At 41.5% G+C, this 13,967-nt stretch overlaps 1 protein-coding gene across 2 annotated transcripts in view; it reads right to left on the minus strand.

The window, feature by feature from the left end:
- Positions 1 to 13,967, minus strand: part of ACSBG1 (acyl-CoA synthetase bubblegum family member 1) — a 109,536-nt gene that overhangs the window by 63,753 nt on the left and 31,816 nt on the right. For both annotated transcript variants that reach the window (XM_082253084.1, XM_082253083.1), the window contains exon 5: positions 8,501 to 8,589. In XM_082253084.1, coding sequence (XP_082109210.1) covers positions 8,501 to 8,589 — 89 coding nt within the window. The remainder of the gene's footprint in view (positions 1 to 8,500; positions 8,590 to 13,967) is intronic.

Genomic DNA, 13,967 nt, shown 5'->3' on the forward strand with positions numbered 1-13,967 from the left:
TGTTGTTGTTTACCCACACAGCCAAAGGCTCCATCCGGCCTCCCTGACTAGGATAGCTGACCATCCGGTCGATTCCACTTTTACCCATTTTGATCCATAAAAATAAAGTGAGCTTTGTTCCCCCATGCCTCTCATTTATTTTGCTTATAAGCATTTACGCAAGATGATGCTCCTATCTTTGGACATGGGTAAAACGTTCAAAATGTTATCCTGGACATACTTACATCAGGCTTTATGCCAATGAGGCCTAGGCAAGGACTTTTTACAATGGGGTTACAACTGTGAATAACTCCCTGTCTTCTCCAAAAAGATATCATAGATTCAAATCTCAATCATTTTAGTCACAAGGAAACTTGACAAGGCTACCCACTGTCACCTGTACTCTTTATATTGGCCCTTGAGCTATTGGCGGTTTATATCAGGCAACAGTCTGATATCAAGGACCTAGAGGTAGCAGGGCCCATTATCAAGCCGTTCCCTTCACATTCGTTTACCTCACTACCCCACGTCTCACTTCCCAAACTTTTGGTGCTTCTCTTGTAGTTCGCCAGCTTATCTGGCTTTCATGTGAATCAGTCCAAATCTATCGCTATGAACACTATTCAGGCTCAGTTTCCATTGATTTGGTTCCCCACCACATTTAGGAATTGTACTTCTGCCCACTTATCACTATATCAGACTAATATCCCCCCTCTATTTAAACACCTTAAGGTCTATTATTGTTATGGGAGCACACATATTTCTCTTGGTTCAGCCACATGCACGCTGTAAAGGGGACATACTTGCCTTAACTAAAACAAAATCATTCTCAACTCAACTGCTGAATGTTAAATATACATGCTGAAGACAGGTGCACAAGCCGGGATGTCCAATTCCCCATATAATGAATCCAAAGCAAAAAGAAAACCGGCCACATCGTATATTTGGTATACAATATTATACAATAATATAATTAACTTTGTGACATCATTCTCAGCCGAAATTAATCAAATTATCAATATTATAAAAAAGCATTTACCGGTACTCTATGCAAATAAAGAATAGCACACTATTCTTAGCAGTGGGTGCAATTTCTCTAGTAGACGGGCACCAAAATTTGGCAATATGCTATCTTCCAGTTTATTTTATACAGATAGTAATTCTAACTCTAATACTTGGTTGTCTACAAAGGGGTCTTTTGGTTGCGTGTACAATACCTGCAGGTACTGCAGAAAAAACAAAAAGACCACCAAGGTTGTATCCTTTGCCACTGGCAAAACTTTGATGATTAAACAATACATTAATTGTAATACTAAGCCAGTGGTGAATGTAACAGACTGTAACAGTTGTAGAATCCAGTATGTGGGATGCAACACATGCCCTTTGAGTATTAGAATCTCAGAGCATTACAATGATACTAGCAATCAGAATGCCAAAAACATATCTAATGTCTCAAAACATTTCAGAGACATTCATAATGTTCATAATTCATAATTTTCATTTTTTTTTGGCATTGAACAGGTTAAGAAACCTCAGAGAGAAAGTAATCTACATCGTATGTTTCTACGACAATACAAGAGTACCATTTGGTCTTAATAATAGATGGGATTTATTGTTCAAGTGACTTTTTAAGTATTATATCGATTCTATTGTTTTCTAGATGGGACTTTTGCATTTGGTACTTCACTGGTTCTGCAGTTTTGCAATTGAATTAAGGATGGAGGTGCACACAATTGCTAGTGTCAGACCATTCCCCTTTTCTTTCTAGTATCTTCCGGGTGGAAGACACCCATTGCCCGCCTATGGTCTCACACTACTTCAGTCCGACCAATGTAATTTTTCTATATGGGTCTTACAAGCAGGGCTTTTTTTCTCAGAGAATAGGAGCAGGATCTCCTCCCTTCTGAGTCACCCCTTGACTCCGTCCCCTACCCACCCCCGAGCTCCGTTCCTTGGTTTCACGTCCTACCCACCTCCCAGTACCACCCCTTTTAGAGAATTAACGATAACAAGAAAGGCAATATAATAGATCTAGAAACAATGGACACCCCAGCGACAATAGATCCACCCCTGCAACAATGGACTTCCAACATCCAGCATCAATAGACTCTCCAGCAGCATTAGACCCCTCCTTCAGCAGTAGATCCCTCCCAGCAATGATTGATTCCCTGCAACATGATACCCCACAAGCAACAAGACTTCCCCAGCAACAATAGACCCTCTGCGCAAATAGATCCCCTCCAGCAACAAATAGATCCCCTCCAGCAACACTAGATTCCCCAGTAGCCAGCATCAATAGGCCCTCCAGCAGCCAGCAACAAAGATCCCTCCCTCAACAATAAATCCCTCCCAGCAACAACTGACCCACCAGCAACAAAAGACCCACCCCAGCAACAATAAATACCCATGAGCAACAGAAGACCTCCCCAGCAACAATAGACCCCCATCTTCTGCAAAAATAGATCCCCTCCAGCAGCAATAGATTCCCTATTAGCCAGCATCAATAGACCCTCCAGCACACGCCAGCACCCCTTGCCATTACATACATTCAGTTCTGGAGGTGCCGGAACTGCGTTCCCCCGCGTTACCGCTGAAAAAAAGCCCTGCTTACAAGTCATACATTAGATATCTCTTTACATTTTCTGTTTGTTGGTGCATATCCAGCATCTCAGTGACCTAGTGGTTTTAGGGTGCTCCCTCTGGTGGCAAGAAATTGTCTACACCGGGAGCTGCGATATATTATGGGAAAGAAGATTTTTTCTCTCTCCCCTGCTGTCCCCTCCCCTTGTGGGCGGGGCCACACATATATATATATATATATATATATATATATATATATATATATATATATCGGCGCCATGTCCCCGCTGTTCATTTGAACAGCCGCATCCGTGCCGTCCACATGTGCAGGCGATGATTCCATCTTTGGTTGTGGTTGCCAGCGTGAGCTGGCCATCCCCTTTTGGACGGACACATGCCAGTTGGCGTCTGACTGCTTTTCACACCATCACATGGCGTTAGGGACAGGATTTGCCTGCATTTGTTATGAATTTTCAGGTGAGGAATGCTTTTGTGCACTCTCAACTCCCATCAGGTTTTGGCAATCCTCCACATTTGTTTCTTTGGCACATCATGGTGTCATCCTCAACAACTCCTTTCAAGGTCTTTACTTTTTCCCTTGTATCCTTTGGTCTCTTTACTTTTAGGACACCATTCTCACTTGTTTATCATCGCTTTCTGTTCACCCACCACTTATACGGTGTACATATCACAATTTATTTCTGTTTTTGGTCCCTCTTGGGTTCTGACTGGATTATATATTTTTACATACATATATGTAAAAAATATATATATATATTTTTTGTTTAATATACTAATATACTCTATATCTTGTTATTTTGCTGTCACTTTTGTGTTACAGCTTATACACTTTGAATACGAGTTACATTTTTATGCAAGTTCAGTCAGTGCCAATTTACCAAGTTGGATCACACACCTAGCTCTACTAATTTCTACACCTTGTACTATTCCCTTCACTCCTCTGTCTATCAGATCAGCACCAGGTGATGTGATCTAAGTCTTCTCAACCTTTCTCTCTTGGTTTTATTTTTATCTGTTTTTTTGCAACATTTTTTCACACCATTACCCTTTTCTGCTATTACCATGTGATACCATATATATATATATATACCTGAAATATATTTGGATACCAATACTTTTTTCTGTTATCACTAGGTGATACAGTTTACACATTTTTTTAACACTGAGATTTTTATCCATGCATTTTTCAGTTGATGTCACATTACTATCATCATACTTTCATATCACATGTCTTCTCGCCTGGCTCTCCATCCCTTTGCCGCCAATCCTTGTCCCTTCAGCTCCCGGGTAAGACTTATGGTACCTCCACCACATGACAGCATCACTTCCACTAGTCATAGTTAGCCATATGTAAGTATGGTTTTCCCCACTTGGGTCATACACTTGTTGATATTCCATACTTGCTGGATATTTTATAACATGTGCTCTATTGTCTTTGACAGGCTTACATATTTATTTACTCCTGATGAGTGGGCCAACAGACCCACAAAACGCGTCAAGTTTTATACAAGATATTCTGTTGAGTTTTAATCCAAGACATTCTACTCATGTATTACTGCTACATATGTCTTGCACTGATGCTCATTGGCCTTTGCATTAACCATTATACTTTTATTGTATGTTTTTACTCAATTTAAGCTATATACTAAGTTTATTGCTTCATATGTATGTTGCTCTGTAATCCTGTCATGTTGATCATGTTTTGTATTAATATCTGACATCTGTTACTTGTCGGTACTTGTTCATATTCAGTTATGTTTTTATAATAACCAAATACATTCATTATTCCATAGTAGTGACTATTGCGTGCACCTCATTCAAAGTCCCATCTGGGCCCTCCTTTTTTTTTGCAATTGAATTAGGGATGGAGGTGCACACAATTGCTAGTGTCAGACCATTCCCCTTTTCTTTCTTAAGTATTATATCGATCCTGTTAATTCTATTGTTTTCTATACGGGACTTTTGAATTTGGTACTTCACTGGTTCTCTCCAAGTGTAATCATTTGTATATTATTTGTTTTTAATTGTTTATAGTTCCATGCTCCACCTCCACAATTCATTGTGGGTGGGGGGCTTAAGAGTGTATAAGAAATGTATTTTTTAGATTAAAGTATGCTAAGAGGAAGGCTGCAATAGCCAAAACTCATTAGCATTTTATACTGTATTTAGGTCATTTAACCAATAAAGAGTAACAAGAAGCGTATACCAGGTGGACGGCTTCTTTTCTGTTTTAGATACTTACCTACATTTTTTTATCCACTCCGGATGCGACCCAAGAACCGTTCCTCATTTTGTGCATGCTACAGGCTCAAGTCGTGAACTTTATTTGGGGTCCTACACAGCCAAGGTTAAACAAAATATTTTATGTAAACCTAAAATTTGAGGAGGCCTGGGCATACCCAATATACACCATTATTTTGTCGTGGCTCAAATCACTCCAACCAGGGTGTTCTGAAATATCCATCTTCATGCATTAGACTCTAATAGACTCTAAGGGGTGTCAAACTCAATTTAATCACGGGCCGCATCAGCATTATGATTGCCCTCAAAAGGGCCGATTGTATCTGTAAGACTAGATGTCAAGAGCATCCCCTACCCTTACATAAGACGTCAAGAGCCTCTCCACCATCAGAAGTTGAGTCCCCCACCCTCCCTTACATCACAGTGCACCTCCCTTACCTTGTGCTGCTGCTGGGAAGAAGCTGGAGGCATTGCTGGAAAGCAGAAAGTATAAGGTCTAGAGGAGGACTGGAGCTCTCCAGCAGCTACAGGAGAGGTGTGAGGGCCACATAAAATGGCCTGGAGGGCCGGATTCGGCCCGCGGGCCTTGTGTTTGACACCTGTGCATTAGAGCTTGTGGGGAAAAGGGCGTTATGCTCCACATTTGATGAACCTGCGCTGCCTATGGATAAGAGTGTATGGTATGATTAATTCAATAACACAGATAGATCTCCGCGAAGACCCTTGGGAAGTTCTTCTCCACAGACCAATAAAAGATGTCTTGTGGCGTAGCAGTTGTTTAACCATGTATATTTGAAAGCTACAAAACAAACAATTGCATGCGTGTCTCTTAACTTCAAGCAAGTCGAAACTCCAGGGCACATTTGTGAATGAAAAACTGACTAAAGTTCTAGAAGACAAACACGATCAGTTCCTCACAGGCCTGGTTGGAATACCTACTTAATTTGCAGAACACTTCGTGCCTGGTTCAACTGTGAATTTCTGGGAAGCCCCCCACCTTCCTATCCCTGTTTTTGGGGAAACTTAGTGGTTCCAATTCTCTCCTTCCTTACCTCTTCCTTCTTTTCTTTTTCTGATTTCTTTTTTTTCCCTTGCCCCTTTTTTGAATATTTTGTTCTTCTTTAACACCATTTGTTGCTACCTCTTCTATTTAATGTCTCTATTCTTTGAACCACTGCTTTTAGGTATAAGATGTCCTATACGCCATTTATAGAGGCATACGGGGCATCATTATGTGATTACCTTCTCTCTGTATCAATCAGATCCTTCACTCAGATGTTTCTGTATTTTATCATTTCCATGAAATTGAAGTATCTGTTCTGTGTATGTACCCATTTTGATATACTTTGAAGTATGTCATGTTGCCCCTGCGAGGGCTTGTTGCTTTTGCTCTTTGATAACTGCATGGTTGATGTCATTCACCTTTTTCCTTTTTGTAATGTACTGTATGCAATTTTCAACAGAATGTGCACTAATTGCATGTTGCACACAATCAGCTTTCACAAAGTTTGGTGACATTGAACTCATCAATTGCTAAGACTGTTAAAAATCAACAAGATAAAAGTAGAACATATAATGTATACTAATCAGAAACTGGATCTCTAGTTAGTTAGGAAACTTTACTTAGTGAAACAGGAGTCCGCAAGGACCGCCTATTTATTGTCTGATGGAAGCATATGGAATGCTAGTCGCTTTGTGACTGTTAGGTAGGACTTTTTTGAAGTTTAATTTGATGAAGGACATTTCCTATTCCTAGTGATTAGGACCAGACTGGAAACCAGGACCCTAAACTGCCTAGACATATTCAAAGAATCAGAAGACCCCTAATTATGACAAAAGATTATGTGATGTAATGAATATGCATAGTACTGTTGTGTGATATATTTGTTTAAACTGTTATTGTCTGTATTTTTAAATATTGACTTTTTTGTACTATAAGGGGAATATAGTGTGTGCATACCTCTGGCCTAAAAATGCAACTATTAGGGATGGGTGAACAGTTCGGCCCGAGCATGAGTGCAGGCGGAACATTGGCTGCTCGCCCGTTTGAGGAACACGCGAATTATCGGGGCAGCTGACCGTTTGTTCAGCCCGCCAAATGACCACAATGCACTGCGCCGCCGCACAGTGCATTGGAAGCCCTGATTGGCTGAAGCAATGAAAGCTTTGCCCAGTCGGGGCACAGAGCACTGTCAGAGCCATGAGTGGAGAAAGTTATAATGACTCTATCCAATCATGGCTCATTGCTCTTAGTCCCACCAGAAACTATAAAAGTATTCTTTCAATAGCGGCCATTTTTAGTGTGATATTGGCGTGGAGAGAGATAGAACAGGGCTCCGTTCAGTGCTACTGGAGAGTTAATGTGCTATAGTGTGCTATTCTGATTCTATTGTCAGTGTAGAATATCAGTTTAGTGTAAATCTAGTGATAGTTCAGTCAGTGTTAGTGTAATGCGACCATTCATTTTTACTTTAGTGTCAGTTTGTTTTGTCAGGGCACGTTTACTGCATTTTAGTTCAGTGCGTTAGTGCCCGTTTAACACAGTATATTTCTGTTTGTTACGTGCCATTTAACGCAGTATATTTCTGTGCATTACTGCATGTTTAATGCAGTATATTTCTGTGCGGTACTTCTATCCAAAGTCTGCGGAAGAGACACCAGAATTTATTCAAAAAATCTCTAATCTTGTTCCCAGTGCACTACATTGTGGCCTCATCATACATACTGGCTCCCCAAGCCGACGTTTACAAAATATAGAAAGCTTGCAGGGAAAATTTCATTTTTTTTGGCTTTATAAATGCAGTTATTTCTGCAGCAGCTTCTATTTACAGGTAGACTAAGGGGACCCCCCCAGTTGCTATATTAAAAGGAATTTTTCATTGTTATTCCTCATTTGATGCTTTCACTTTAAGCATCAGTAAATCACTGCTCATTTAAAATTTTTTTTTTTTTCCAAACTTTTTTTCATTGATACATGTCCTCCAGGGCAGTATCCAGACCCCCAACACCATTGTATGCCCAATTACTTGCATATAAGCCTTCAAAATGGTCACTTTTGATTTTTCCAGTTCGGGTCCCATAGACTTTAATGAGGTTCTTTATTCGGTTCCGAACTTTCACGATGTCTAAAAGTTCTGGTGTCAACCGAACAGGGGGTCCTTTGGCCCACCCTAGTCACTATCTACAGTTTTACATGCATAATCATTTCTATACTTTGTACAAGTTAGTTTCAGTTTATTTTCCTGTTAAAATATACTTGGGCTGCACATGTATTATTGAGGTCTAAACTTGTTAATGAAGCACTCTGTACATCTGTAAAGGTTCTTATTTATCCAGGGTATAGTATAGTTAGTAGTAGTTAGTCACATTCAACTTGATGTGTTCTGTAATGTTTTATCCAAGTCACCGCTTCAGTTCTGATGAGTTGCAAGTTTTTTTCTGACATCTATCAGAACTAAAGAAGTGGCTTGGATTAGCTACAGTTCTTAACGTCTTCAACATTACAAAACATGTCCGGTGAAATGTGAACAACTACTACCAGCTAAAGCACACTATAACTACTCTGCCTTGCAGACCTAAGAGAAGCACATTGATATAGTCATTATTCATGTTTTGTTCACCAAGTTGTGCTGAAGATTTCTCGATTTTCATGTTAAATATTTGTCAACCTTATACTTACCCGGCAAACACTGTCCCTACAGCAGAAATAAACCATTCTGGAGCATTAAAGCCAAGAATTCCAACGCTGTAAAACCGTTTCAGGCCAAGCTGCAAATACAAAATAACATGTAAGTTGTATCCACATATTTACATTTCTAGAGTTCTGGTCTAGAAATTAGCTACGGTACTTTTGTTACCCCCTAATAAATGTTAGAAGGTCTGTTGGGGTTGCATAAACCATAAATTGGGAAGCTCTGTGACAGAGTCAGTTCCATAAAATGCTGTATAAACATGGAGTCTGATATTTGGAGTGTATGAGGCATTACAATAGTACCAGGAGAGGGTAAATGATAATGTACCTGTGTGTGATACAGGTTATTGGTACTTTTTGTTTTTATTTATTGAGTCCAAAGCAGTATGTGTGGACTCTGAAAGGATGTGTCTTTTTTCCTTGTAGGTGCAGTTGTAAGCTAAAGAAAACCTTGACCGCATGGTATTGTTATATTATATTATGTTGTCACATCAGAAAATATGCAAGATGAAAAAAAAAAAGGGCAACTTCTGGTATCTAGCTAAAACTAACAACAGAGCAAGCAAAGAGAAATTATAATATTGTCAGGAAACGGTTGTCTTTTTAGAACATGAAAATGGGGTTCTTACATAAGGAGCATGATAGAAAAAAAAAAAAGGCCATTGAGATATGTTTCATGCAAGCTGGACCCGGTAATCAAGGGTTCCCCTAGCTGCATCAAAGCAGTAGCTGCATGCAAGGTGCTATTCGACAAAAAATTACACATATTATTTTGGACAATTATTTAATTTTTATGGTCCCACATTCTGTGCAAGAATTATTGGAAACAGCCCAAACAAATTATTTGTCTAATGCAAGATTCACAAAATATGAATTTGTATTGTTATTTATGTACGGCTGCCATCAGGGGGGGTACAGGTGGTACACAAGTAAGGGGCCCGGGCGTCCTGAGGAGCCTGGACCAACCCGAGTCAACTTTAAAATGGGGCAGCTGCCGTCAGAGCAGACCGGCTGCCAGAATGCAGGGGATGGTGGACAGATGGGGGGATCCCACGTGTGTGCAGGTCGGCCAGAGCCCATTGTCAGGCAGGCTCCGCCCCGATCAGATACCACAGTGTGTGTCGGGCTGTGCGGGGTAGGTGAGGCTAGTTGGTGCCAGTGGAGGGCCCCATGAAGGAGGAAGTCAGGGGGGAGGAGCCCCCCCCTGGCTGTTTCTTGCAGCTGCTGCCAGAGATTCTGGTGGAGATGGGACACAGGCTTAGCTACCCCTCCTGACACTGCTAGACAGGTGAGAGCTGGGAGGACTGGTGCTTCCCAAGGTGTATGTGACACTGCCTCCTTCCTGTCTCGCTGCCCTCCACCTGTGATACTGCCCCCAACCTGTGACACTGACAACCACTCGTCCCTCTGCCCCCCACCTGTGACATTGCCTTCCACCTGTCCTTCAGCCCCCCACCTGTGATGCTGCCCCCCACCTGTGACACTGCCTCCCACTTGTACAGCTTCATGTTTTACCTGTTACCAAAAATGTTACCAAAAACTGAACATCCTTTTTAGAGATTACAAATTGATATATCCAGATACCCAAGTATGAACTTGTCTGTATGTTCTAAACTCAGAACCCTGCATTCACTATATCTGGTCTCCCACAGTACACAGAACATATAAATGCAATTATTTTAGTAAATATAAACTGCTAAATAGGGATGGGCCGAACAGCCCCCCTGTTCGGTTCGTACCAGGACATCTCGAACAGGGAAAAAGTTCTAGCGAACATGCGAACTCTATTAAAGTCTATGGGACTCATGAACATGAAAAATAAAAAGTCCTCATTTTAAAGGCTTATCAGCAAGTTATTGCCGAAAAAAAGGGTATGGGGACCTGGGTACTGCCCTGGGGGACATGTATAAATGCAAAAAAAAACATTTTTAAATAATCGTTTTTAAAGGAGCAGTGATTTTATTAATGCTTAAAGTGAAACAATAAAAATGAAAAAATTCCTTTAAATATTGTGCCTGGGGATTCCCCATTAATGTGCCTGTAAAGTGGCGCATCTGTACAATGTATGGAGCCTGCTGCAGCAGTACTGACATTTCTAAAGGAAAAAATGTCATTTAAACTTGCTTACATGAAAAAAGGCGTAATTTAAGAAAAAAAAACCTTTGGGCCCCCCCCCCCCCCAAATTCATGCCAGACCTTTATCCGAGCATGCAGCTTTGCATTTCAGAAAAGGGTGGGACGAGCGAGCGACCCCCCTGAACCATTCCAGGCCACATGCCCTCCACATGGTGGGGTGGGCGCTTTGGGGCGGGGGGGGGCTCTGCCCCCCCACCCCAAAGCACCTTGTCCCCATGTTGGTGAGGACAAGAGTCTCTTTCTGATAACCTTAGGCTGTGGTTGTCAGGGTCTGCTGGTGGGGGGCTTATCAGAATCTGTAAGCCCCCTTTAATAAGGGGACCCCCAGATCCCGCCCCCCCCCCCCATGTGAATGGGTGATGGGTACATTGTACTCATACCCATTCACCAAAAAAGTGTAAAAAAGTAAAAACCACAGGAAACAGTTTTTGACAAATCCTTTATTAAAAAGAAAAAAAAAATAGTTTCCTGTAATGTAAATCCATTGTCAATCACGTGACGTTATGTGATGTCAGGAGGGGCGGTGCCACCTGGTGACGTAGCCAGGTGGCCCTGCCCCTTGCCTATAAAAGAACTGTCAAAGCCGAAGATCAGGCATACAGCGGGTAGCCTCTAAGGAGGCTTAGCGTTTTTTCTATTTTTTGGGTCCGGCGGGCGTCGTTATTAATGCTGGATTTACATTATTTTTATTTTTATTTTTAATAAAGGACTTGTCAAAAACTTTTCCCTGTGGGTTTTACCTTTTGACACTTTTTTGGGGAATGGGTAGGGGTACAATGTACCCGATACCCATTCACATAGGGGGTGGGGCAGGATCTGGGGACCCCTTTGTTAAAGGGGGTTTCCAGATTCCGATAAGCCCCCCAACCGCACACCCCCCACAAACACAGCCCAGGGTTGTCGGGAAGAGGCCCTTGTCTCCATTAACATGGGGACAAGGTGCTTTGGGGGGCACCCCAAAGCACCCTCCCCATGTTGAGGGCAAGCTGCCTGGTATGGTTCAGGTGAGGGGGCGCTCGCGCGTCCCTACCCTTTCCTGGCCTGCCAGGCTGCATGGATTTTGGGGGGAGCCCATGCCGTTTTTGTTTTTTAATTTTGGCGTAAAGTTCCCCTTAAAATTTATACCAGACCCAAAGGGCCTGGTATAGATTTTGGGGGGGGGGGAACCATACGCAGTTTTCTTTTTTTTTTTTTATTCTATCATAGGGTGACCTTAACCACTTAAATACAGGGCACTTTAACCCCCTTCCTGCCCAGACCAATTTTCAGCTTTCAATGCTCATTGGCGTCTATGGGAAATCTAGGTCAGCTTGACATGGCACTGCTCCCTATCTTTAACCACTTTAGGACCGGAGGATTTTCCTGCTTTACGTCCAGGCCACTCTTTGCGATTCGGCACTGTGCAAATTTAACTGACAATTGCGCGGTCATGCAACGCCGTACCCAAACAAAATTTACGTCCTTTTTTTCCCCACAAACAGAGCTTTCTTTTGGTGGTATTTGATCACCTCTGCGCTTTTCATTTTTTGCGATATTAATAAAAAAAATGCGACAATTTTGAAAAAATAACAATATTTTTCTACTTTGACAGTTAAAAAATATCCAATATATTCAATTTTTGTCATATATTTAGGCCAAAATGTATTTAGCTACATGTCTTTGACAAAAAAATTCTCAATGAGCTTATTTTTAACCGCTTTAAGACCGGAAGATTTTACCCCATTCCTGACCAGGCCATATTTTGCGATTCGGCACTGTGTTATTTTAACGGACAATTGCACGGTCGTGCGACACTGTACCCAAATTTAATTTATGTTCTTGTTTTCCCCTCAAATTGAGCTTCCTTTTGGTGGTATTTAATCACCTGTGCGATTTTTACTTTTTGCGCTATAAACAAAAAAAGAGCGACAATTTTGAAAAAATAACAATATTTTTCAAATTTTTTATATGAAATTCCCCCCCCCCCCCAAAAAAATATAAAAATCAAAATTTTTTAACATTTTAGGCCAATTTGTTTTCTGCTACCTATGTTTGGTAAAAATCGCAATAAGCGTATTTTGATTGGTTTGCGCAAAAGTTATCGCAGCTACTAACTACGGGAAATTTATGTCATTTTTATTGTTTTTTTTTTAACTAGTAATGGCAGCGATCTGCGATTTTTTTTGCGGGACTGTGACATTGCGGCGGACAGATCGGACCCCTAACTGACATTTTTGACACTTTTGGGGATACCAGTGACATTACTACAGTAATCAGTGCTATAAATATGCACTGTTACTGTAAAAACGACACTGGCAGGGAAGGGGTTTTATTGGTGATCAAGGGGTTAATGTATGCCTGGTGCTTACTGACGTGTGTGGGGGGAGGGGACTGTGTGACACAGGCACAGATAGCAGGTTCAGCTATGCTGAATCCTGTAATCTGTGACTGCCTGTCACTTAGGAGATCCGCCCGCTTTGTTTACACAAGCGAGCGGATCTCCACACTCGATCTCCGACGATCGGGGAAGAGCGGCGGTGATCACCGCCTCTCCTCCCCTGGCCCGACTCCCGCTGTGTCTGAGATCTCCGAAGACGTCACCAGAAGTGACGAAACGCGTAAGATTGGAACGCACAGCGTACGTGACGTGGGACGCAGGTGGACCGCAAGCCGGAAGTTCTCCCACTCGCTACCCTGCAATCGGTTTGCACCGTTACCCACGCTCATGAGCGGCCGATCTCGGCTTTTTTAATTGGCAAATCTTTTACTTTGGCTTATATTGCTCTAAAGACCCTGTACTATTATGCTTTTTATCCAATTTGATAAAATTTTATCAAAATTACTACACTATCCGGACCTTTTTTGTCTTCCTTTATACCTGGCCTGAGGTGAGAGGAGAGAGCGGGGGAACCCGCCATCCCACCCAACCTTAGCAAGCCACGAGGAGACTGCACCATAGCCTGGAAGGCTACTCAAGCTTGGTTGGTCTTGGTGCCATAAGGCATACATGACCCACGCCATCTGGTAAGTGATTCACTCTTACCATCTGTCACGGTGAAAATAAAAGCTACACTGAGCACCACAGAGAGGATTGAAAAATCATCATACTGAGCACTTGCACTTATTATTTGGAATTAGCACCTTGTGCACAAGAGACTCACTGTATTTATTTATTGGATTACTGATTGGATTTTAAACTGTGAAAACATTTCTTGGACTTTTTTCTTCAATATATCACTATAGTCACTTTATGGAATTTTTATATGTCATTTTATATACGAATTAATTTATATTTATCACCATACTAGCGCTATTATCACTTTATGGAATTGATGTATGT

The sequence above is a fragment of the Pelophylax lessonae genome (assembly GCF_965119305.1).
Source record: "Pelophylax lessonae genome assembly, chromosome: 4".
Classification (NCBI taxonomy): Eukaryota; Metazoa; Chordata; class Amphibia; order Anura; family Ranidae; genus Pelophylax; species Pelophylax lessonae.